The 24906-nt window shown below is 39.1% G+C and overlaps 3 protein-coding genes across 4 annotated transcripts in view; 2 read left to right on the forward strand and 1 right to left on the reverse strand.

Moving 5' to 3' along the window:
* Positions 1-7915, forward strand: part of LOC130072477 (methionine--tRNA ligase, cytoplasmic-like) — a gene marked incomplete at its 5' end in the record, with an annotated part of 20132 nt that extends 12217 nt beyond the window's left edge. Inside the window, 7 exons of the mRNA XM_056237597.1 lie at positions 1084-1215; positions 3099-3207; positions 3633-3824; positions 4498-4569; positions 5285-5311; positions 5788-5898; positions 7607-7915. Of these exons, the coding sequence (XP_056093572.1) occupies positions 1084-1215; positions 3099-3207; positions 3633-3824; positions 4498-4569; positions 5285-5311; positions 5788-5898; positions 7607-7756 (793 nt within the window). The remainder of the gene's footprint in view (positions 1-1083; positions 1216-3098; positions 3208-3632; positions 3825-4497; positions 4570-5284; positions 5312-5787; positions 5899-7606) is intronic.
* Positions 7916-9855: 1940 nt separating this feature from the next.
* On the reverse strand, positions 9856-13224 carry ddit3 (DNA-damage-inducible transcript 3). The gene is made up of 4 exons (XM_056237578.1): positions 13071-13224; positions 11654-11720; positions 11050-11253; positions 9856-10974 (listed from the first exon to the last, which is right to left on the reverse strand). Exons 3-4 carry the CDS (start codon positions 11188-11190, stop codon positions 10375-10377), a joined length of 741 nt encoding a protein of 246 aa, XP_056093553.1. The 5' UTR covers positions 11191-11253; positions 11654-11720; positions 13071-13224; the 3' UTR covers positions 9856-10374.
* Positions 13225-16631: 3407 nt separating this feature from the next.
* Positions 16632-24906, forward strand: part of mbd6 (methyl-CpG binding domain protein 6) — a 30621-nt gene continuing 22346 nt past the window's right edge. The window contains exons 1-4 of one of the 2 annotated variants that reach the window (XM_056237598.1): positions 16632-17081; positions 18219-18397; positions 19258-19397; positions 20595-20697. In XM_056237598.1, coding sequence (XP_056093573.1) covers positions 19282-19397; positions 20595-20697 — 219 coding nt within the window. In that variant the 5' untranslated portion in view covers positions 16632-17081; positions 18219-18397; positions 19258-19281. Of the gene's footprint in view, positions 17082-17101; positions 17331-18218; positions 18398-19257; positions 19398-20594; positions 20698-24906 lie in introns of those variants that run through there. The other variant, XM_056237599.1, reaches the window with a different exon arrangement.

Genomic DNA, 24906 nt, shown 5'->3' on the forward strand with positions numbered 1-24906 from the left:
ATTCACACACTCACTCTCTCTCACACACACACACTCACTCATTCACACACTCACACATTCACACACTCACTCTCTCTCACACACACACACACTCACTCACTCATTCACACACACACACACTCACTCATTCACACACACACTCACTCTCACTCACACTCACTCTCACTCACACACTCACTCACTCACTCATTCACACACACACACACACACACACACACACACACACACTCACTCACTCACTCACTAACTCACACTCACTCATTCACACACTCACTCTCTCTCTCACACACACACACACACACTCACTCATTCACACACACTCTCTCTCTCACACACACACACACACACACACTCACTCACTCATTCACACACTCACTCACTCATTCTCACACACACACTCACTCTTATACACACTCACTCACTCTCACACTCACTCACTCTCATTCACACACTCACTCATTCACACACTCACTCATTCACACACACACACTCACTCACTCACTCACTCACTCTCACACACACACACTCACTCACACACACACACACACACACACACACACACACACACACACTCACTAACTCACACTCACTCATTCAAACACTCACTCACTCACACTTATACACACTCACTCGCTCATGCTCACACACACACACACACTTTCTGAACATTTCTGAACACTTCATGCATCTTGATTGATCAGATTGCTCTTATTTGGTTTTACATTTTTTTTATTTACACTTTTGCCACGAGTTATTCAGTTAGTAAAAACACATGAATTACAATGTGTAAATCTCCCCTTTTGCATCAGTTTTATTAACTTTTGCTTTTCTTTCTTTTTTTTATCATTGATGCTAAGCTTCACATAATACAATTTGTTGATTAAAATAAATTCCTACATTTCCTGAGAAGTTCAAAAGGCTGGCATGAAATATTAATGAAATCACACCATTTCAAAGCACTAGAGTCCCAGTAGTTTTGCCATAGTTTTCCTGACAATAAGGTTTCATGAACTAACGATGAACAAAGCATTTATTAATCTTCGTTAATGTTAATCTCAGCATGTATTAATGATGTTTCCGCAGGGCAGGGATGTTTGTGAGTAAGTTCTTCGACGGCTGTGTTCCTGAGATGCTCCTGAATGAAGACGATAAGCGTCTCATCGCTCAGGTGTGCTGGGAGCTCAAGCAGTACATCTCGCTGCTGGATAAAGTCAGGTCAGGATTACCCACAATGCCTCATCAACGTGCGTGAATGGCCTGAAATGCAGATATTCACACATTTGGATTGTTCCTGAATGACAGTGATTTGGCTTTATGTCTATTAAACCTTTGTAGCAACTCGTAATGTAATAACTTTATCTACTCTCTTTAACTAATAATTTTTTTATGTTTTAAAAGCTATTACAATTATGAAAATGTTAAATTTTTGGTCAGTTTAATACATTAATGTAAAAATTATTACATTATGAGCTTAAAGATTTTATTACGTTTTGAGAAAATTATTACGTTATGAACATTTTATTACAATAATAATGGAATACTCATTACATTATGTGCATTTTTTATTATGAGTTGCTACAACCTTTGACAAGTACGATCACGGCGAAGTTTATAGTTCGGATATAAACAGTGATGTCAGCGGTAGTGATCAAAATAGAGTAAATTACCTTTTGCTTCAAATAAAAATTGTGTATTACATCATTACACCTGTAGGTAGCGATAAGTGACTCTATTTGTCATTGAATCATTTATTCAAGAGATTCGTTCAGAAATGCTGATTTATCCAGTAATGAAACAAGTGAAGTATTTTTGAGTGAGTCATTGAATCAATCATTCAAGAGATGCGTTCAAAAACGCTGATTCATCCAGTAATGAAACAAGTGAAGTATTTTTGAGTGAGTCATTGAATCATTCATTCAAGAGATTCGTTCAAAAACGCTGATTCATCCAGTAATGAAACAAGTGAAGTATTTTTGAGTGAGTCATTGAATCATTCATTCAAGAGATTCGTTCGAAAACGCTGATTCATCCAGTAATGAAACAAGTGAAGTATTTTTGAGTGAGTCATTGAATCATTCATTCAAGAGATTCGTTCGAAAACGCTGATTCATCCAGTAATGAAACCAGTGAAGTATTTTTGACTGAGTCATTGAATCATTCATTCAAGAGATTTGTTCGAAAACGCTGATTCATCCAGTAATGAAACAAGTGACATATTTATGAGTGAGTCATTGAATCAATCATTCAAGAGATTCGTTCGAAAACGCTGATTCATCCAGTAATGAAACAAGTGAAGTCTTTGAGTGAGTCATTGAATCATTCATTCAAGAGATTAATTTAAAAACACTGATTCATCCAGTTATGAAACAAGTGAAGTCTTTATAAGCGAGTCATTGAATCCTCATTGATTCAAACTGATTTTTTTTTTTAAGATTTAAATTAATGAAATGTTATTTTGTTTAGTTGTCTATTCAGAATCATGGTAAAATTGTGATTATATAAAAAAAAAAAAATATATATATTATTTTCAATTTCTCCAGAATCGTTCATATCTACTAGCCTGTAATTGAATTTGTCTAGTTCTGCTCAGCTCTATAGTATTTCAGCAGCTGGTAATCCTCTATTACTCAGGGTTACCAGGAAATATAAGGTCAAATTTGTGATTTCCAAACTCACGGAAAATAATTGTATAAAATGATTCCTATAAATCGAATTATCGCAAACAAATGATTAGTTAAACAAAAGCCGTGGGAGCTCCGATTATAAAATAACTGGATAAAGAAGCATTTATTTCTCTCAATAATCTTCCGCATGCATGCTTGTGTTTTATAATATTGTGCATGTGTACAGATGCACGCGCTCCTAACTCTACGCCGTGTGTACAGATGCACGCGCTCCTAACTCTACGCCGTGTGTACAGATGCACGCGCTCCTAACTCTACGCCGTGTGTACAGATGCACGCGCTCCTAACTCTACGCCGTGTGTACAGATGCACGCGCTCCTAACTCTACGCCGTGTGTACAGATGCACGCGCTCCTAACTCTACGCCGTGTGTACAGATGCACGCGCTCCTAACTCTACGCCGTGTGTGTTCCAGGATCCGTGACGCTCTGAAGTGCATCCTGAACATCTCTCGTCACGGGAACCAGTACATGCAGGTTAACGAGCCCTGGAAGAAGATTAAAGGAGGAGACGACGACAGGCGAGTGACGCGCGACGTGTGTGTGTGTGTGTGTGTGTGTGTGTGTGTGTGTGGAGCTACGGCAATGCGCAAACCCTTCATGAAATTATTATACACACACTATACATTAGTTAGGATGAACTAACAATTAACAATACTTCAGAAAAAAAACTTCTAAAGCATTTATTAATCTAATTTTGAATTTTCTAAAAAAAAATTTTAGAAAATCATTTTAAAAATGTAAATATATATATGTAACAAATGTATTGCTCATTGTTAGTTAACTTATGGGATCTTATTGTAAAGTGTCACCATTAATTCTAAAGAGAAGTAAAAAAAAAATTACAAACATTAAAGCTAACTAGTTAAGCGCGTGTGTCTGTGTGTTTCTGTGCGTGTGTGTGTCTGTGTGTGCGCGTGTGTGTGCGTGTGTGTGTGTGCTGCAGGCAGCGCGCCGGGACCGTGACGGGGGTGTGTGTGAACGTGGCGTGTCTCCTGTCTGCCGTGCTGGAGCCGTATATGCCGACGGTCAGCCACACCATCCGTGTCCAGCTCCAGGCTCCGCCCACCTGTGCCAGTGCCCAGCTCCAGGGCCCGGGGAGCTTCGTCTGCTCACTGCCGGCCGGGCACCGCATCGGCACGGTGAACACTCCCTGCATTACACCACACATGCTGATTACTACTCCAATATCTTTACTTTTACTCTTTTACTCTTTTATTTATTTTTTAACTTTTTTTTTACTAATTATTATTATTTTTATTTGTTACTCTTTTTTGAAAACCTTTACTTATTTTTATTTTTTTTATTTTTTTTAACATTATTATTATTATTATTATTTTACCTCTCCTCTCCTTTACTTAAAAAAAAAAAAATGCTTTTTACTTATTTTTTCATTTTTTTACCAATTATTATTTAAAAAAATTACTCTTTTTTTGTTTTTTTCCTCTCCTTTACTATTTTTTTTTGTTGTTTTGTTATTTTTTACTTATTATTTTAATTTTAATAAAAACTTTTTTTCTTCTTATTATTATTATTATTATCTCTCCTCTCCTTTACTCTTTTTTTAAAAAAAAAATGCTTTTTACTTATTTTTTTACCTATTATTATTTAATTTTTTTACTCTTCTTTTTTTTCTTTTTTTTTCTCTCCTTGACTCTTTTTTTTTTCTTTTTTCTTTTTCTTTTTTAATTTTTTTTAATTTCTTAAAACTTTTTTTCCTATTATTATTATTATTATTATAATTATTACCTCTCCTCTCCTTTACTTTTTTTAAAAACTTTTTTTACTTATTTATTTTCTTTACCTCTCCTACAGGTCAGTCCTTTGTTCCAGAAGTTGGAGAACGAACAGATTGAGGCTCTGAAGAAAAGATTCGGAGGTCAACAGGTTCGTCAAACACATTCATGCATTATTGAGCAGATTCTCCTGCAGAAACTGGAATCCAGATTTCCAGGACAGACGTATTAATAGAATCCTGAAAATTTATCAAAAAGTGATTTGAAATTATTATTATTTTTTTAATAATACTATAAATAAATGAAAAAATTTAAATAAATATTTCTAATCTCAGTTCTTCTCCCACTCTCTATCTATTTTATCTATATATATATTACATTTTTATCTATAATTATTATTTTTATATATTTATATACAATTATTTATTTATATTTAAAAGAATTATCAGCTAGAAATTGCTATTTGTGAGTGTGATCACTGATCTCTATAAAATGATGTTTAAAAATCTGGAAAAGTTGTGGAAATTAATTTTTTAAGAATTATTCTATATTTAACCACTCCTATAAAATTAAATAAAATATGCAATAAAATTAGCTTTAAAATGCAATAAAGTCTGTTTAAATGATTATTTTTAAACATCTATGCATTTCCCATGTTTAATTTTCTACTTTGCTACTCTGGTACAACCATGTATTTTATTTATACAAATATATATATATATATAGTGTAAGCGTGTAAATTCGTCAGACAGAATGTGTAATTAAACCCTGATTAATTAAAATCAAGCCATTCCAGCAACATGAGCTGAAGGATCTGATGATGCTCATTATCTACGCTTGTTTGTCTGATTCTCTGCCTCTTTCAGCCGGAAGAGGAGTGTGTTGAAGCGAAGGTAGACGTGTGTGTGTGTGTGTGTGTGTGTGTGTGTGTGTGTGTGTGTGTGTGTGTGTGTGTGTGTGTGTGTGTGACCGCTCTCTGTTCTCACGGCTTTGTGTGTGTTTTCACTATGACTGAGTGTGAAATGGATTCAGTGATGTCTATATGCTCTGGATCAAAGCGTGTGTGTGTGTGTGTGTGTGTGTCAGTCTCTAACGGCCTCCGGCTGCGACTCAAACACAACAAATCTCGTTTTATATTCTATCTAACGTTTATTTTAGAGCGTGAGATTTCACAGATCTGTGTGTACTAACAGATATTTATGCATGTGTGGTTGCTACAAATTATAACATATAATTATTAAAGATTTGATTTAATTTTTATTTAAAAAATAATTATTACAAATCTTTATAATTAAAACAAATATAAAGAAACAAAAATTCTGAAACGTGCACATAATAAACTATTTGAAATATTGATTTCTGCCTCCAGACGCAGAGTTCCAGCAGCGCCTCAGCCGAGACCAAACCTGGAGCTCCACAGGAGCATCTGAACACCGACCCCGAGAGAGTCAAACACCTGACGACTCTAGTGGCTGAACAAGTAAGAACGTACACACACACACACACACACACACACATTTACACACTCACACACACACACACACACACACACACTCTCACTTACACACACACACACACTCACTTACTCACTTACACACTCTCACTTACACACACACACACACACACACACACACTTACACACTCTCACATACACACACACACTCACTCACTCACTCACTCACTCTCACACACTCACTCACTCTCTCACACACACACACACACACACACTTACACACACACACACACACACACACACACTTACACACTCTCACATACACACACACACTCACTCACTCACACACACACACACACACTCACACTCACTCACACACACTCACTTACACACTCTCACATACACACACACTCTCTCACTCACTCACACACACACTCACTCACTCACACACTCACTCATTCACTTACACACTCATTCACACGCTTACTCACACACTCTCAGACACACACACACACACACACTCACACATTCACACACACAAACACACTCTCTAATATTCACGCGCACTCACGTACTCTAACACCCACTCCTCTTACACACACACACGCTCACACTCTCACACACACACACACACACACACACACTCACTCACTCTCTCTCAAACTCTCACACACACTCACTCACTCACTCACTCATACTCACTTACACACTCTCACATACACGCTCACACTCTCTCACACACACACACACACACACACACACACACTCTTACACGCACACACACTCACACACACTCTCTAACATTCAGCGCGCACACACATACTCTAACACACACTGCTCTTACACACACTCACACACACGTACATGCATATAAAGTGATTAAACTATGAAAAACTTTTAAGAAAATATTTTATATTGTTTTTTTAATATTTTAAATATGAGGGAAGAACCGAACACTGAACTTGGTTACCGTATTTATCTGACAAAATTATTTCTAAAATATAAAATAAAATATCAAACTACAGCTACGAGTTTTATTTTACTATGCAAAAAAAAGGCAAACATTGACTACAACATAATCAGTTATTAATATTTTGTTCATTCTCTCTGGTTTTGCATGTGTTCATAATTTCTTTGTATGACAGCCCAGACTAAAATTATCGGAAATAATTATTGTCGCACAATTCGTCGTGTTTCATTGCGTTATTATCACAAATAAAACTATCGACTCATGCGCAACTACGCAATATGACTAGACTACAAAATCTTTAACACATTTTTAACAATATTTGAATAAAGAGTGAAAATTTTAATTTTCCAGACTTGACTGTATATATAATATATGAAGCATTTCGTATTGAAAAAATAATGCTGTTTTTTGTATTTTCAATATAATCTAATTTCAAGTACACGTCTTATTTTCTTCCAAAAAACATCGTGGCGCTTTAGTAACTGCATTTGTCGTCTATTGTCGGACACCTATTCATAATTTCCCCCTTCAACACACTGTTTTTATCCTTTATTATGTTAGAATATTTAAAAAAAAAATTTTTTATAATTTTAGAAATTTATATTTAGTATATATATAAATATATTTTATTTAAATTTTTAACAGGATTTTTTTATTTTATTTTTATTTAATAATTTTCTTTCCACTCATTTTATGAAAGTCATTAACTGAAAGTGTGCATTTATCAGTCGATTTATGATTCTTTGGTGTGTGTTCATGTTTCAGGGCGATAAAGTACGAGCTCTAAAAGCTCAGAAAGTGGAGAAGTCGGTCATCGGGGAAGAAGTGGCCAAATTACTCGACCTGAAAAAACAACTTAGTCTCGCAGAGGGCAAGAACACAGAGCCGGCGGCTCAGAAAGCCAAGAAGAAATGAGAGAAAAGGTGAACATGAAGAAGAAGAAGAAATAAAAACTTTGTATTTTTTACAATATTTTCTGGGAACTACAGGTGAAACTCGAAAAATGAGAATATGGTGCAAAAGTTCATTTATTTCAGTAATTCAACTTAAAAGGTGAAACTAATATATTATATAGACTCATTACATGCAAAGTGAGATATTTCAAGCCTTTATTTGTTATAATTGTGATGATTATGGCTTACAGCTTATGAAAACCCCAAATTCAAAATTAGAATATTGTGAAAAGGTTTTCATATCTGTAAGCCATAATCATCACAATTATAACAAATAAAGGCTTGAAATATCTCACTTTGCATGTAATGAGTCTATATAATATATTAGTTTCACCTTTTAAGTTGAATTACTGAAATAAATGAACTTTTGCACCATATTCTAATCTTTCGAGTTTCACCTGTGTATATAAATATTTTCTGGGAACTACGGAATATGGGATACTGCACTATTTAACCACTCCTATAAAAATGCAACCAATGTTTTTTAAAATCAGTGAAATCTGTCAAAAATCCTTTTAAAATGCAATAAAATCAATGTATTACCCGTTTAATTCTTCTGATTTGTTACTGTGGTACAACCATGTATTTCATTCATACACTCAATAAACACCAAGACAAAAATCTCACAGACTCGATTCAGTTCATTTAAAAAAATTTAATAGCAAAATGTGTGTAGTACAAGTCTAAATAAAATCCAGATAAAAATTTGCTACGCTAATACAGTAATTCGGCATGCACGTTTCTTATCTTAACATTAGGATGATTACATGTAATGATGATTATGTGATACACGTATAGAAAAATAGGCATGGATCAGAGGCAGAGAGCGTTATAAACTGCTATTATTCTGAAAAAGTTTCATAAGTGAGAGCAAAATCACATTCGTAGTCTTCATCTAAACACACACACACACACACACACACACACTCGTGCTTAGAGGCCTCGGGTTGATGGTGAGCGCAGAGAGAAACGGCTCACAATCGATCAGAATAACAGTCCTGAGCTTCTAATCTCGACACATTTAAAGCCCTGTCGTTTACACATCACACCGGTTACAAGCTCGCCTCGCTTCTACAATCACGGTTACGGACACAATCACGTCGCTGCTTCTACAACCTGTTTATTGCAGTTCTGCCGTCGTCTCTGCTACGCTCCCCACAGAAACACTCACGGATGAACTATCAGCGTTCACATACTCAGAAAGTTCATTAACCTTTGGGTGCTTTCATACAATTTGGTGCGTTTTAGGCTCGTTTACCAGATGAATCTCACGAAAACCGGTCAAAAACACCCCGGCCCAAGTTATATTTTGCTTAAATAAAACGGTGTTTTCTTTAGATTTTTTGCATTGCGATTAGTTAATTGCAAACTGCATTTTTATTAATGTAATGCAAAATATCTCTTTCTTTAATTTGTGTCCTGTGATAATTTAAGCATTTGTTATACTGTCTTAATGTTTAATGCATTGTATTACAGTCTTTTTAATTTAGTGCAAAAACCTTCGTAAAATTAGTTTTTTTTTAATCTAATTTCTTCTTTGCTTTTGATATTTTATTGCTGTAATGCAATCTTATTCTTTAATTTATTCGTATTGTCATTGGTTAATTTCTAACATTAAAACATCATAATAGTACTTGTCTTTAATTTTTGCTGATTTAAATGTCTAAAAGAAAGTATTACAGCTCTTTTAATTTACTGCAAAACCTCAGTAAAATAGGCTTCATTTTTGTACCTAATTTCTTCTTTTCTTTGGTATTTTTATTGCTTTTCATTCGTTAAATTTAAAAACATGCACTTGCCTTTAATTTTTGCTTTAAATGTTTAACAGAACGCATTACTGTAATTTTAATTTACTGCAAAACTTGCTGATTTAAATGTAGTGCAAAAAACTGGAAAAACCGAAGATGTTATTTCATCTAATTTCATATTTGCTTTTGCTATTTTTATTACTGTAATGAAATCTCATTCTTTATTTTATTCAAAGTGTCATTCGTTAAATTTAAAAACATTTAAAAGGCACTTCCCTTTAATTTTTTGCTGATTTTAAAAGAATGCATTAGTCGTTTTTAATTTTCCTTTTGTGTGTGTGTGTAAAATCAGGCTTTATTTTCTCATCTAATTTCATATTAACTTTTGCTATTTTTGTTTATAATTCGTGATATTCTTTAAACTGTAACATTTATCATAGTTGCAAACATATTAAATTAGGCTTGTTTTTTCATCTAATTCCTTCTTTTTTCGTTTGATGTTTATATTAATGTAATGCAATCTCTTTCTTTCTTTTATTCAAAGTGTCAAATTGTAACATTTGACTTTCAATTCAACTGAAAACGGCTTTGTATTCTTTGTGCCCAATCGAATTGTGTTCGGGGTGAGGTTTGACCGGGGACGTGTTTCTTTCCGTTGCGCTCCACATTCTTTCTTTTCTACGGCTTGATCTGACTTTCTCTTTCTCTCTCGGCCGGCGGGAGACGCTCTGTGAACCTCCTTCTCTTTCTCCCCCCGTCCCACGTGTCTTTTATCTCCTTCTAAATGTGCATTTCATGGTCAATTGTTCAACCGCTTCAGCCCTGTTGCTCTTCACCTCCTGGTGTTGACGAGTCTCTCGATGAGCGCGCGCCTCGTCCTCTGCACCTCCTCTCCCAAGCGCTCGATCTCGGCTTTGAGGCGTTCGTTCTGATCCGTTAGCTCCTGCACTTTCCTCTCGTTCTCCTGCTCGCGCTCTCTCCTGCTCTTCTTCCCGGGGGATGGAGAGCACAGCGTGTCGGTGCTTCGCTTTCTCTTTCCGGGACGCGAGGAGGCGGGAGGGGACGCGGGCGGGGAGCAGTTTAGTGAAGGCGAACGGGACGCCGATGAGCAGGACGACGTGTCGGGAACGGTCGGGAGTTCCTCCTCGCTAACAGCCGGAGACGAAGGCGGATTGAGGTGGTATCCGCCGCTAACCATCGTTTCAACCGACCCAACGCCTCCTTCGCTTAGCAGCTCGAAGAACTCCGGCGGAAGCAAGTCCCCTCCGGACGAGACGTGTTCGGAATCGGCTCTCCGGTCGTCCTGTCGGGGAGGCGTTGGCGTAGTCGGCGGGTCGTCGGTAACGCGTTGCACGCCATCTCCCCATACCTGCCCCTCCGTCAACCAGGTGAGCGAACAGCTCTCCAACACATCCAGAAACTCAGGCTCCTTCTGCATTGAGAAGAGAAACCGTTAGGGGAAAACGTGTACGGACGCGACTATAGCACAGCGTTTGACGTTACTGACCTCGGAGCAAGGCGGGGCTCGCGTAAGTTTGGCCCCGCCTCCGTCGGAGCCCAATATATCCTGTAGGTCTTCATACCACGCCTCCAACTCTGCACCACACAGCGGCCCCACACCAGGGGGGTACAGCCACTCCGCAGTCATCGCACCAATCAGTCGCTATCCACAGACACAATACGATATGCTCCCACACCTAGCACACCAGACCTGGCCCACATAGAAATACATAAACTATCTAAAAGAAGTACTAAACACAAACCTCTGAATGATGTTGCTGTACTGTGATGATGAGACGATACATCTAGTGGGAGCTTTAACACATCAGCAGCACACCTGCGCCGCAGGTTTGGGGAATAGCTGATTTATTTGGGTGACCCGCTATATTATACGAGACATTAAGATTGACTGCTCGGCCACTGGGTGCAACAAGGACACATAGTGGACGAGCAGCGTTACTGCACAATGAATAATCAGCTTTATGGAGTTTCAGATGCATGCATTGAATGAAAAATAATCATTAATATAGCCTGTTTAGTGTTTGTTTATACTGAAATCATTCAAAGTTATTGTACTTCAAAAAAAATAAAAAATATTAAAAGGTGCTCACCTTTAAAAGTCTCTCTTGTCAATCAAGTTTGAATGTGGGTTGGCGGCGATATTTTGTCCCAATAATTCTAGAGAAATAAAAAATGGATCTTGTCAAGCTCACAGTACTTGGTCACAAAAACCATTTAAAAATAAAAAAAAGTAAAGAATGTTATCTATTTCAGCTGTGAAACAAGCCAAACACATGCAAGAACAAAGATGAAGATGTATCATAGAGGGAGGGGCTTGTGAATAATTAAGAACGATTGAATGCTCGTAAAAAAAATAACCCGTAGCAATTATTGATTCTTTAATCTTGAATCTAAAATTAGGTCATTGTGATTTTTTTTTATGTAAACAAAGGCGCATTGTGTGCTCGAGGGCGCCCTCTGCGTGAGTCTGAGCGCTGACGGTCTGTCAAAACAAGCTGAATGAATCTCGCTTTCAATGCGAAGACATTCAAGTTCAGCTGAAATCACCCCTCAGAGCTCGTTTGAGATGAAAACGCGACAAACACGCTACTTTAGATGTCTGTGAGACCATGAAAACAGCCCTAAAATATGCACCTGAGGCACTCCCAAGTGTTTTATTATTTTTATATAAATCCTAATGCGGTGTAAAGCGACACAACTAAATCAATACAATTTATATTATATATAATTAAAGCATAAATAATTATGTTATTGCGTTTATTTGTTGTATTCTGGCTTGTCACTCCAAAGATGACTAAATCGAATATTTTAAAATTAATAGTCAGTCGTAAAATTACACGAAAATTAACTTCTTATGTCACTTAAATAGTTTAAATAAATTTTATTTTATAAACTGTCAATCTGGAGCGGGGGTTTTAACGAAACTGACAGCGAGCCAATGACGTCATGGAATCAAAGTACAGGAGCGAGGAAACAAAGGGCGAACACTTCGCACCAAAATAACACTTTAAAAGTACTTTAACGACATAAAAACACAACGAGTTAGCCGTCATGACTACATCCATTTGATTACTTAAACTGTAAAAAGTTGATGTAGCGCGGTTCCGTTAGCGCAGTGTCACTGGCGATCAATAACACATAACAAAAAATAACCGTTAAAAATAAAACGTTCGCAAAAAAAGTTCTCAGGTGCGCGTCTAAAATGCCGCGAATGTGACGAAATGACAGCTGTCATTGCGTTGTTTTGTAAGCAAGTAACTATTAAAGTAAAAATAAACCAGGAAATAAAAGCGCAACGATGTTGCGTTAAATAAAGAAAATAACGGACGGGAAAGGAGGAGAATCCTGTGAAATTTGAGTTGAGCAACTGTATTCCAAAAACAGCCTGGGATAGTCGCCAAAACATGCGCATTCCTGTATCCCAAAAGGAAAAGCTTGACATACACCAACAAGAAAAGTACGTTACATCAGATCACAATAAAGAATAGAGAAATAGATGACACTCACCCTTTTCTTTTTATTATTTCTTTTCCTCGGTTGTTTCGGATTCAGGGTCTGTGTGTGTTTTTGTAGAGATTGGTGATAGCTCATGTTAACCATTGTTCAGTTGAAGTCACCGAGTGTGGATTTCGGAAACTCCCGGGGACATTTATAGAGTGACTCCAACCGAACTCTGGGGGAAGGATCTCAAGGTGCAACCTAACCGAGATTACGAGGAACTGACAGGAGATGGTCGTCCGTGTGCGCCAATCAAGCGAGGCGGTCGAAATTCTTCTGCTTAGAGACATCCAATGAGCAGGCGCGCTGGGCGGGACTTATTGACTTTGCTGGTTGTCTCGCTCGGTGCGAGTTTGTGTGAGCGGGAAGATGTGATGCAGTCATAAGACGGCCAGGACGAATTTGGGGCGTAAGGGAGTCACATGAAAGGAATGATGCAATCGTTGGCAACCGGTTTCTAGTTGGAGATAAGACTAGCAGAACCCGAGCATGTTTTATTAAACAACCTTTAGTTAAAAAGAAAAAAACTGACAAACTACCCTATAAGGATGTAGGAAAATGTGTCCATTTTTTGCTTGCGTTCGCATATGCACCTATAAAAAAAAATAAAAAAATAGGCAGCGTTATTATCCGTCGTCGTCGTGTGATACTGTACGCATTTATTCGCTCTTTTTTCATCTTTAATAATTCCACTCTAGTGACCTGAGGCGATTCTATCATGTTTCCAAATGCATCCAGTTCAGCACTATGGAACTAGGATATTCCATAGGAGTTTGAACAATCCCACCCCACCCACTGCGTTCCTCAGACATTTCATTCGACAACATAAGATACACAATCGGCAATTCGACACAAAGTATAGATTCTGCATTACAAAAAAACATAAAAGAACTTGAGTTGTTAGGCATGTTATTGTTCAACACACCTGTTTAGAATCGCTAAATGTGCCCATAAAGTGACGTTGAAATGGTAAAGGTCATTATCTAGTTCACAGATAAGTCTTGAAAGATCTTCCAGTGTACATCAGCACAAGATTAGGTTTTATACTGTGTCCTAGAATCCGCCCTAAATGTATAGCATATTTTCCAACATGGATCCTATAGATAGGACACTCAAATTGTGGATGTTTCAAAACGTTATTCTAAATTTCAGAATGCTGTCATATGGTCATCCAAATTAATTACAGATCGTAAGTGTTTTCAGAGAATAAAAATAAAGGTTCTTGGCATTGATGGTTCCATAGAGAACCTTTAACATCCATTGGACAAAAAGTTCTTTATAGTGGAAAAATGTTCATTAGATTATTAAAATGTTTTTGATACAAAAAAAAAAAATGTTTTAAGAACTGTTCCAAAAATGGTTAAGCCAATACCTTTTGTTTTTAAGAGTGTAGCACCTGCACAATGTTTTTAAATTATATACTTTAATGACCAGTTACTTGTTCAGGGTGTGATCTGAACCCTAAAACCCAAGTATTGTTTCAACATGGGTAAAAACCTAGTTAAAAGGATAGTTCACCCAAAAAAATTGTCATAATTTACTACTCGTATATCAAAATAAGATATTTTGAAGAATGTTGGTAACCAGACGGTTGACGGTATTGACTTCCATAGTATTTTTCCCTCTACTTTTCTGGTTACCGACATTCTTCAAAATATCTCCTTTTGTGTTCAACAGAAAAAACTCATATATGTTTGGAAGAACTTGAGGGTGAGTAAATGTCAAATGATGACAGAATTTTAATTTAAAATATGATATTCTGAAGAATGTTGGTAATCAGACAGTTTTTTCCCTCTGCTTTTCTTGGTTACCGACATTCTTCAAAATATCTTCTTTTGTGCTCATCAGAAGAAAGAAACTCATACAGGTTTGGAACAACTTGAGGGTGAGTAAATGATGACAGAATTTTTAATTATTGGGTGAACTGTCCCTTTAAGACTGTTGCTGTGGTGCTGGGAATAACTATAATGGTTGTTTTTACGGTAAAACCATAGGTAAAACACGTACTTTTTCGTGAGTGTACAGTTCTGACATATGTTTGACAGTTGACCGTTGAAACTGATACTCAACGCGCCAAGTCAAAAATTCAAACGTAACTGATCGAGATGATGTCAGTCACAGCCTTGTTTAAAAGCATCCCAGATTTTAACGTTAATCATGTGTTGTCCTGTAATATGATCCTTCAAATAAAATGATGGTAATTAGTTTACAATGGTATTTAATTAACAGGTGTACACCCCCCGTTTTAATCGCCTGACCTGTAACTCCTGGCCAACTGATGTCACCGGGGACTCATCTCGTTAGTATTCTGAAACTATTCCAAACACAAGAGTTAAGTAGTTAAACTTGCATGGTGCAAAGCGTGCAATGTATTGCCTAGCAACAGCGCAAGTGGGATGCGCGTAAGGTTAGCGAATAGAAACCTCAAATACTGTTTCCAGGAGCAGGGCAGCGCTCGCGTGGAGACGTCACGATCGGTTGGCTGTTGCTGTGTAGTGTGTATTATTCTCCCCACTGCCTAATGGTTATCACCTCCGAGCGTGTAATTCTATTGGCAGGTTACTCCTTTATTCCCTAAAGTTGTGTTTACTCAACATTTCTTTGAAGTTTTAACAGGTTTAACTCTCAATAACTCGATGTGTTTTGAAAACTTTGTCGAGTTACCTGCCTTCAACACAGTAGGAGGTTGATCTGATTTATATTTCTAACTCGCACCCAAGACTCACACCCAAAATGTTCATATTGTGCCAGCGAATCACATTTCTGCTCAAGAGAATAACACATTTTACAACACCATATGCTGAAATATCTCTGATTTCCTACATCTTTCCTCCACACTAAATAGGTTTTATCTGCGATTTCCCTCAGTAATTATAAAGTACTTACGGGCGAACCATTTTTTGTTTCCTCAGCTAACTGACACAATAAGGCCAATAAAGGTATGCGTGTGTGTAGAATCATTTTATAGAAGACGAACAGAAAAATCTTTCTCTCAGGATATTCTCGCCTCCTGCTCAATTCAATGAAACCACATTTCCAGATGAAGTTCACGAGCATCTAAGGTTACCAGACCCGTTTAAATGACATTTCGAGTAGTTTGAGGCTGATCATAAATTCGGCGGGAAACCGTTAAATTAACATTTGTAGCCCTCGTTGTTGTTTTCTTCTTTATTGACTACACAGTAAAACATAAAAGACGACTATTTGATTTTTTCGTGCTTTATTTTATATAAAGCATGGTTATTGAGAAGAGACTACAAACAGTTATCAATAAACAACTTAAAATATAAAAATGCATATTGATAACATTTCTTAATTTAGAATTTAACATCTGAAGATAAATCATCCATTGTAGTGACAAAAAAACAATAGCTTAAAAACACGCCAGATTTTTTTTTTTTTTACAATATGCAAAGTTTAAAAAACGGTGTAATTTTATAACAATCCCTTCAAATCTACAGAAGTGCATCTATTTATTTTTGTACCAGGGCGCGTTTTCCTCCTCACGAGTGGCTCTCTCGCGCCTCCTAGTGGCTTAGAAATTGTACGGAATTCCCAACCCCGACAGCAGCTACTGCGCATGCGTGGAAGAAAACTCCATGTTTTTTTTTTTGGCACGGGATCCTAAGGAAAAATAGGAACTTGGAAACGAAGATAAACTAAAAGCACCACCACACAGCCACAATCCACCCCTCGCTCGCATATGCACACAGTAAAGACGCGTAGGAGAGTTCTGAACCTTTGAATGAAGCGATCGCACGCTCCGCGGCCGAGCAGGATTCACGCGAAATTGGACGACAATGCACGGGGCGCAATAAAACCAAGCGTTATTGCTCTTTGTTTTTAAGCAGGACGGCTCGGATGGATGAAGACGCGGGGAAGTGCCTAAAAATCACACGGCGTTCGTAACAGCTCAAGCAACGGCGACATTTGCAACTCGAGTCCATCGAGACGCTTGTTCTGTCTTTCGCCTGTGTTGTGCAGCGCGCCGAAGAAGCAGGAAACTTCGTAAACAGAGAGGTACGTAGCCCGCGAGCTAACGAAAGCTAACAGCGCGTCTACGCTGTACGCGACGCGTCAAACTCGAACGCTTCCGTTTTAATGTAACGAAGAACGCTTCGTTGGTTAAAATCGGAGTGTTATCGCATGTCCCGTAAGCTTACAGTATAAATGGGATGTTTAGGAATGGGCCAGCTAGCCGTCAATACGCGACATTTGTTTATTCTTCGGGACGTACAGTCTTCAAAAGTACCAGTGCTATACGTGGGCGTACGTATTCTTATTTACTTTCCATATTTACGTCCTCCTTTCTCCGAAACTTTGCGCACTTTTTATTTGTGGTGGTTACTAGTTTTCTCTTTAGCTCGCTGCTCCACTAGTCAAATCCCGTCATAGCCTGAGCATTAGCCGCTTCACAGTCACCCGCCTTAATGCCAGAATAAAAAACCGTTAAAATTTCATGGATTTAGGCTGTGACATCATCTCGATCGCTTACATTTGAATTTTTGACTTGGCGCGTTGAGTATCAGTTTCAACTGTCACTTTTCACTCTACTGTCAACCATATGTCAGAACTGTACACTAACAAAAAAGTACCGTGTTATTGGACTTGTACCCTAGTACCACCATGGTATTCAGTGTCAGAAACCGTGGTACATGAATATGGTGATCAAACATTACTTTGTTGTATATCAATGTAATCTAAATTTTCAAATATCTATAAATGTGAATAATTTTTCCAATGGTTATATTGAAAACCGTTAAATAATAGTTTATATTACTCAAACAATGTCAATCCCACCTGAAATGTATTTTTTCGGTAGTTAACACTTTACAATAAGGTTTATTAGTTAACATTAGTTCATGTATTTACTAACATGAGCTAACAATGTGCAATACATTTGTTACAGTATATTCATCTTTGTTAATGTTAGTTAATAAAAATAGCCTACAGCTGTTCATTTTAGTTCACAGTGCATTAACTAATGTTAACAAATACAACCTTTGATTTAAATAATGTATTAGTAAATGTTGACATGAGTATTAATTAAGATTAATAAATGCTGAAGACGTATTGTTCATTCTTAGTTCATGTTAACTAAGGTAGTTATCTAATGAACCTTATTGTAAAGTGTTACCATTTTTTCTTTGTTTTCAGGTTGTCAGCTTGTGGAGGGTTCCATAAGAGCATCCCAGTCCGTTTAAGAGGACCTCAGAGGATTGTGTCCAGACGGATTTGTTGTTCTGTTGCGTTGTGCTTCGTTAATGCTGCGTATATGTCCTCCAAAGGGTGTATTTCACGAATGGTGCTGACCAAGGCTGTATAAAAATGAAAAGGTACAAAGCAAAAGTGCTAAGTTGCAGATATCGTACACACTGCAATGTTGATCTGCACTACAACTGCATTTATTACATTTTGGTTGCATGATTGTGTGTGTTGAATACAAAAACCTATGATGATTAACAAAGTGATTACCATCATTTAATGCTCAGAAGAGGAGTGACAATATTTAGATTCAGTGTGAACACAATTCCAACTTAAACAAGTCTTAACTAAATCGATCTTTATCAAATCTAGTTTGAAGCTGGTTTCTGTCACATCACTGATCTATTATAAATGTAGTTGTCACTATAGGATGACACCTGTACCTACACTTTATGAATGGCTACTGAATCCAAAATAGTTCAATTAAATCCTTAGAAGAGGAGTGACAGCCATATGAGTCGATCTTCATTAAACCTAGTTTGGATCCGATTTGAAGCTGGTTTCTGTCATTACACTGATTTATTTTTAACGTAGTTGTCACTACAAGATGACACCTGTACCTACACTTTATGATTGGCTACTGAATCCAGAATAGTCCGATTAAATGCTCAGAAGCGGAGTGACAACCAACCATATTTAGATTCAGTGTGAACACGTTCCCATCTGAAGTGTAAGTCGTTCTCTGTCAAATCTAGATCTGATTTGAAGCTGGTTTCTATCTCTACACCGATTTATTGTAAATATTGTTGTCACTACATGATCACACGTGTACCTAAACTTTATGAATTGCACCTGAATCAAGAGAATTCAGATTAAATGCTCAGAAGCGATGTGACAACCATATTCAGTGTGAACACAGCTCGAACTGAAAATAAGCCGATCTTCATCAAATCTAATTTGGATCTGAATTGAAACTGGTTTCTGTCTATAGGAGCTGGATGTGTGTGAGCAGAAAATGACGGGGGGCAGTGAGAGTGCAGCAGGTGAAAAAGATGGAGGTACGGCGCTCATCGCTCAGATCCCGGTTGGCTGGCAGAGGAAAGTGGGAGATGGGCTTGTGTCTTACATCAGGTACGTCTGCACATTATTTAGCATTGTTCACTGTGACATGTTTGCTGTTCTTCTCAAATATGAACAGTGTTGCTATTAAAAGGTACATGGGGAACATTTTTCACCAAGTTGCCTGACAATGATGATTACGCACAGATGTGTGTGAATCATCCGAGCAAACACATGCAAGTGCGTTTAGCTTTCATGCTAGGGTTTCTGGTGCCGAGTGTGTTTGACATTAGGGTTTAGTTAGTGTGGAAGAGGTTCTCCAAACTGGTCTGCGCTGCGGTAGAGTTTAGGTGAAGATCAGTATGGTTTGTAAGTGGTAAAGCAAACTGGTATCAGTCAGTAGAAATACGTCTAGGAATATAAGACATTACAGATCATAGAGTCAAGCTAACATTATGTATTAATTTAAGCAGGTTAAGCTCATTAAAGCAATGGTTACATGTTGAATTCATAATGATTAAAATAATGTGGAAAAATGTGTATTTTGTATGTTGATTCCGAGTTTGGAGTCATCTGAAGTCCTCATATGCAAGATTACAGTTTATACTACAGGGCTGTTGAATGCTTGAATCTGATTGGTTGATGAACGTGTGCAATTATTTTCAGGGAAACGCATGGATAAAGTAGTTCCTGGCAGGTTTTGACCGCATTACAGATCCAGATCACTTCACCAAATGATATCAATTATTTCAAATTTCTTACAGCCGACAAGAGCAAAAGAGCAAAACCCACTGCGACACTGACCAAGCAAATAAATATAGTAAACAATAGGATAAAAATGTCAAATTATTTCCATGTTTTTACAAAAGTTATGTTTTATTATGTACTCAAATACACACACACATACAGAACAGACACACAATTACGTTTTGGAATAAGCAATGAAGGTGTGTGATGAAATGTGTAAGAAATTAGTCCTACACACAGGAGCTTTTTTTATGGATAAAAACCTGCCAAATGTCTTGACATACAACAATGTGTTGAGGTGTAGTAACTGTAGTGAAAGCGTAAAAATTTACTGAATTATTAGAAAATTATAAAGCGGTGTGGCCACGTTACCACCTCGGGTGTGCATTATCTTCTAAAAATGCCACGGCCTGTTGTCAAATATTCCTTACATAATGCATTTGTCATTGTTACTTGTCAGATATCAAATGAAGTGTAAAAATAGCTGTCAAACTATGCCATATCAATCTCTCTGTTCTCCAGCCCGAGTGGTACAGTCCTTCGATCTGTGGATGAGGTGAGGGTGTATCTGCGGACAGACGGCACATGTAAGTGTGGTCTCGAGTGCCCGCTTGTCCCAAATAAGGTGAGGTCAATATTCAGTGCTGAAGCCTCCTCATTTATGATGTTTCCAGTGCAAACTTGATTGCAAATTATGTTTTACAGTCCTTCCAGAAAAACGCTGAGTTTTTTTGTGATTGTTGCGGGCAAAAATCCTTGATTATGCGGCCAGTTTTCTTAAAAAATGCGATGGAATATGCGGGATTTTTATGCAATTTTATGCGATGAAATTGCGGGAACTTGCAAAAACTGTGGTTTGATGAAAAAGAGGAAAAAAAGTGATTCCCCAACACCTGTTCTCTCTACTACTACCTTAAAGGGTTAGTTCACCCAAAAATGAAAATGATGTCATTAATGTCTCTCCCTCGTGTCGCTCCAAGCCCGTCAGACCTCCGTTCATCTCCGGAACACAGTTTAAGATATTTTAGATTTAGTCTGAGAGCTTTCTGTCCCTCCATTGTAAATGTATGTACGGTATACTGTCCTTGTCCAGAAAGGAGATAAAGACATCATCAAAGTAGGCCAAAGCCCCTTTCACACAGAGATTCCGGAAAATACACGGATAAAGCGACCCGGGATTTGACCCGGGTTAGTTTGATTTTGCTTCATTCACACTGCCAGTGATTTGCCGGAATCAGAGAGCGCGTTCACACACAACCCGTGTATGTTCCGGAAAGACACGTGACATCGTTGTGACGTAATGTCTCAGGAACGTGTATAGTTTGCTTATGAGCTGCCATTTCTCTCTGGAGAAACCACGCTTGTGCATTTTTTTCTCTGATTCCGATCATAAACTAGCACATTACGTGCCGTTTCACTAGCCTGCTTTCACTTCACTTCAGCGTCATCATTACGACATGGCATTGGTTACGGCTTTTGTTCACACAGCGCGCATTCCGGGTCTGAACACGGCAATGTTACTCGGCCCCCAACCCGGCATCAATCCCGGCATCAGTCCCGGGTCGTGTTTGCGTTCACACAGAAGGCACTCTGGCAATTTGCCGGGTTCAAAGCGCTGTGTGAAAGGGGCTTATGTGACATCAGTGGGTTAGTTAGAATGTTTTGAAGCATCGAAAATACATTTTGCTCCAAACATAACAAAAACTACGACTTTATTCAGCATTGTATTGTGTTCCGGTTCTGTTGTGGATCCGCGTTCAGTGCCGCTGCTGACGTGTGTCTGGTGTGTGTGTGTGTGTGTGTGTGTGTGTGTGTATTCGGGTTCTGTTGTGGATCCGCGTTCAGTGCCGCTGCTGACGTAAGACGCTGCTGACGTGTGTCTGGTGTGTGTGTGTGTGTGTGTGTGTGTGTGTATTCGGGTTCTGTTGTGGATCCGCTGTTCAGTGCCGCTGCTGACGTAAGACGCTGCGGACGTGTGTCTGGTGTGTGTGTGTGTGTGTGTGTGTGTGTATTCGGGTTCTGTTGTGGATCCGCGTTCAATGCCGCTGCTGACGTAAGACGCTGCTGACGTGTGTCTGGTGTGTGTGTGTGTGTGTGTGTGTGTATTCGGGTTCTGTTGTGGATCCGCGTTCAGTGCCGCTGCTGACGTAAGACGGTGCTGACGTGTGTCTGGTGTGTGTGTGTGTGTGTGTGTGTGTGTGTGTATTCGGGTTCTGTTGTGGATCCGCGTTCAGTGCCGCTGCTGACGTAAGACGCTACTGACGTGTGTCTGGTGTGTGTGTGTGTGTGTGTGTGTGTATTCTGGTTCTGTTGTGGATCCGCGTTCAGTGCCGCCGCTGACGTAAGACGCTGCTGACGTGTGTCTGGTGTGTGTGTGTGTGTGTGTGTGTGTGTATTCGGGTTCTGTTGTGGATCCGCGTTCAGTGCCGCTGCTGACGTAAGACGCTGCTGACGTGTGTCTGGTGTGTGTGTGTGTGTGTATTCGGGTTCTGTTGTGGATCCGCGTTCAGTGCCGCTGCTGACGTAAGACGCTGCTGAGTCTGACGTGTGTCTGGTGTGTGTGTGTGTGTGTGTGTGTGTGTGTGCGTCTGGTGCGTCCGTGTATTCGGGTTCAAATAAATATGGCTGGGCAAAAAAATGCAAGTCTTCCTCTGTGTGGAAATCCTTAGACATGTTTGTGAAGATTGTTTTGTTTCCAGCGTGCGTCTCCCTCAGACTGTAGACGAAGCTCGGGCGCACCAGACACACACACACACGTCAGCAGCGTCTTACGTCAGCGGCGGCACTGAACGCGGATCCACAACAGAACCCGAATACACACACACACACACACACACACACACCAGACACACGTCAGCAGCGTCTTACGTCAGCAGCGGCACTGAACGTGGATCCACAACAGAACCCGAACACACACACACACACCAGACACACGTCAGCAGCGTCTTACGTCAGCGGCGGCACTGAACGCGGATCCACAACAGAACCAGAATACACACACACACACACACACACACACCAGACACACGTCAGCAGCGTCTTACGTCAGCGGCGGCACTGAACGCGGATCCACAACAGAACCCGAATACACACACACACACACACACACACACACACACACACACCAGACACACGTCAGCAGCGTCTTACGTCAGCAGCGGCACTGAACGCGGATCCACAACAGAACCCGAATACACACACACACACACCAGACACACGTCAGCAGCGTCTTACGTCAGCAGCGGCACTGAACGCGGATCCACAACAGAACCGGAATACACACACACACACACACACACGTCAGCAGCGGCACTGAACGCGGATCCACAACAGAACCCGAATACACACACACACACACACACACACACACACACACACACACACGTCAGCGGCGGCACTGAACGCGGATCCACAACAGAACCCGAATACACACACACACACACACACACGTCAGCAGCGGCACTGAACGCGGATCCACAACAGAACCCGAATACACACACACACACACACACGTCAGCAGCGGCACTGAACGCGGATCCACAACAGAACCAGAATACACACACACACACACACACACACGTCAGCAGCGGCACTGAACGCGGATCCACAACAGAACCCGAATACACACACACACACACACACACACACACACACACACACGTCAGCGGCGGCACTGAACGCGGATCCACAACAGAACCCGAATACACACACACACACACACACGTCAGCAGCGGCACTGAACGCGGATCCACAACAGAACCAGAATACACACACACACACGTCAGCAGCGGCACTGAACGCGGATCCACAACAGAACCAGAATACACACACACACACACACACGTCAGCAGCGGCACTGAACGCGGATCCACAACAGAACCGGAACACAATACAATGCTGAATAAAGTCTTAGTTTTTGTTATTTTTGGACCAAAATGTATTTTCGATGCTTCAACACACTCTAACTAACCCACTGATGTCACATGGACTACTTTGATGATGTCTTTATTTCCTTTCTGGACAAGGACAGTATACCGTACATACATTTACAATGGAGGGACAGAAAGCTCTCGGACTAAATCTAAAATATCTTAAACTGTGTTCTGAAGATGAACGGAGGTCTGACGGGCTTGGAGCGACACGAGGGAGAGACATTAATGACATCATTTTCATTTTTGGGTGAACTAACCCTTTAATGTAAAGAGTCATTTCTTACTACTTCCTATGATAAGCAAGCATATACATCACAGAAAGTGCTGGGAATATTTCAGTTCTCATCTTGTTTTATTTCAGACCTTAATAAACACATCAAACTTACAAAACATTGATGAGTCAAACAAGTTCTGTAGCTTTACAAAAGGAATATGCTACAACTTCTGTAAAAATTAATAATAAAAATAATAATAAAAAAAGTGTGCTTTTTTGCAACGAAAATGCGAGGATTATGAAATCATGCAAGCCTTGCATATTTTGCCTGGAAATCGGCAATTTATGCGGCTGAAATTGCTGCGTATTTGAAAAATTCGGCCCCTGTTTAAATATGCGGACTTTGGCTGATTATGCACTGAATCATGCGATCGCATAATCGTGTGTTTCTGGCGGGACTGGTTTTAATGATTGCAGTTATGTTCGTAATGCAATGCTAGCGTACTGCTGACTGCATACTGTATATGAAACTGATTTATAAAACCATCAACTATGTTGTTATGTTGCATGTTTCAGTGTCCGCTCATTATCATTTTATAAATAAAACTGATTATTTTAAGGAAACTTTTAAAATCCCAACTGGCAGCTATTCCATGCATATGGAAATTTTGCTTACTGTGTGCATTAG

Source organism: Rhinichthys klamathensis, unplaced genomic scaffold, assembly GCF_029890125.1.
Source record: "Rhinichthys klamathensis goyatoka isolate OS25496 unplaced genomic scaffold, OSU_Roscu_1.1 h1tg000488l_1, whole genome shotgun sequence".
NCBI lineage: Eukaryota > Metazoa > Chordata > Actinopteri > Cypriniformes > Leuciscidae > Rhinichthys > Rhinichthys klamathensis.

Bases quoted from the DNA above. Each gene is read 5' to 3' on its own strand.
- ddit3 (XM_056237578.1), bottom strand. From the start codon at position 11,190: ATGACTGCGGAGTGGCTGTACCCCCCTGGTGTGGGGCCGCTGTGTGGT. The intron at 10,975-11,049 runs GTCAGTAACGTC...TTCTCAATGCAG, and splicing joins GAGCCCCGCCTTGCTCCGAG to AAGGAGCCTGAGTTTCTGGA.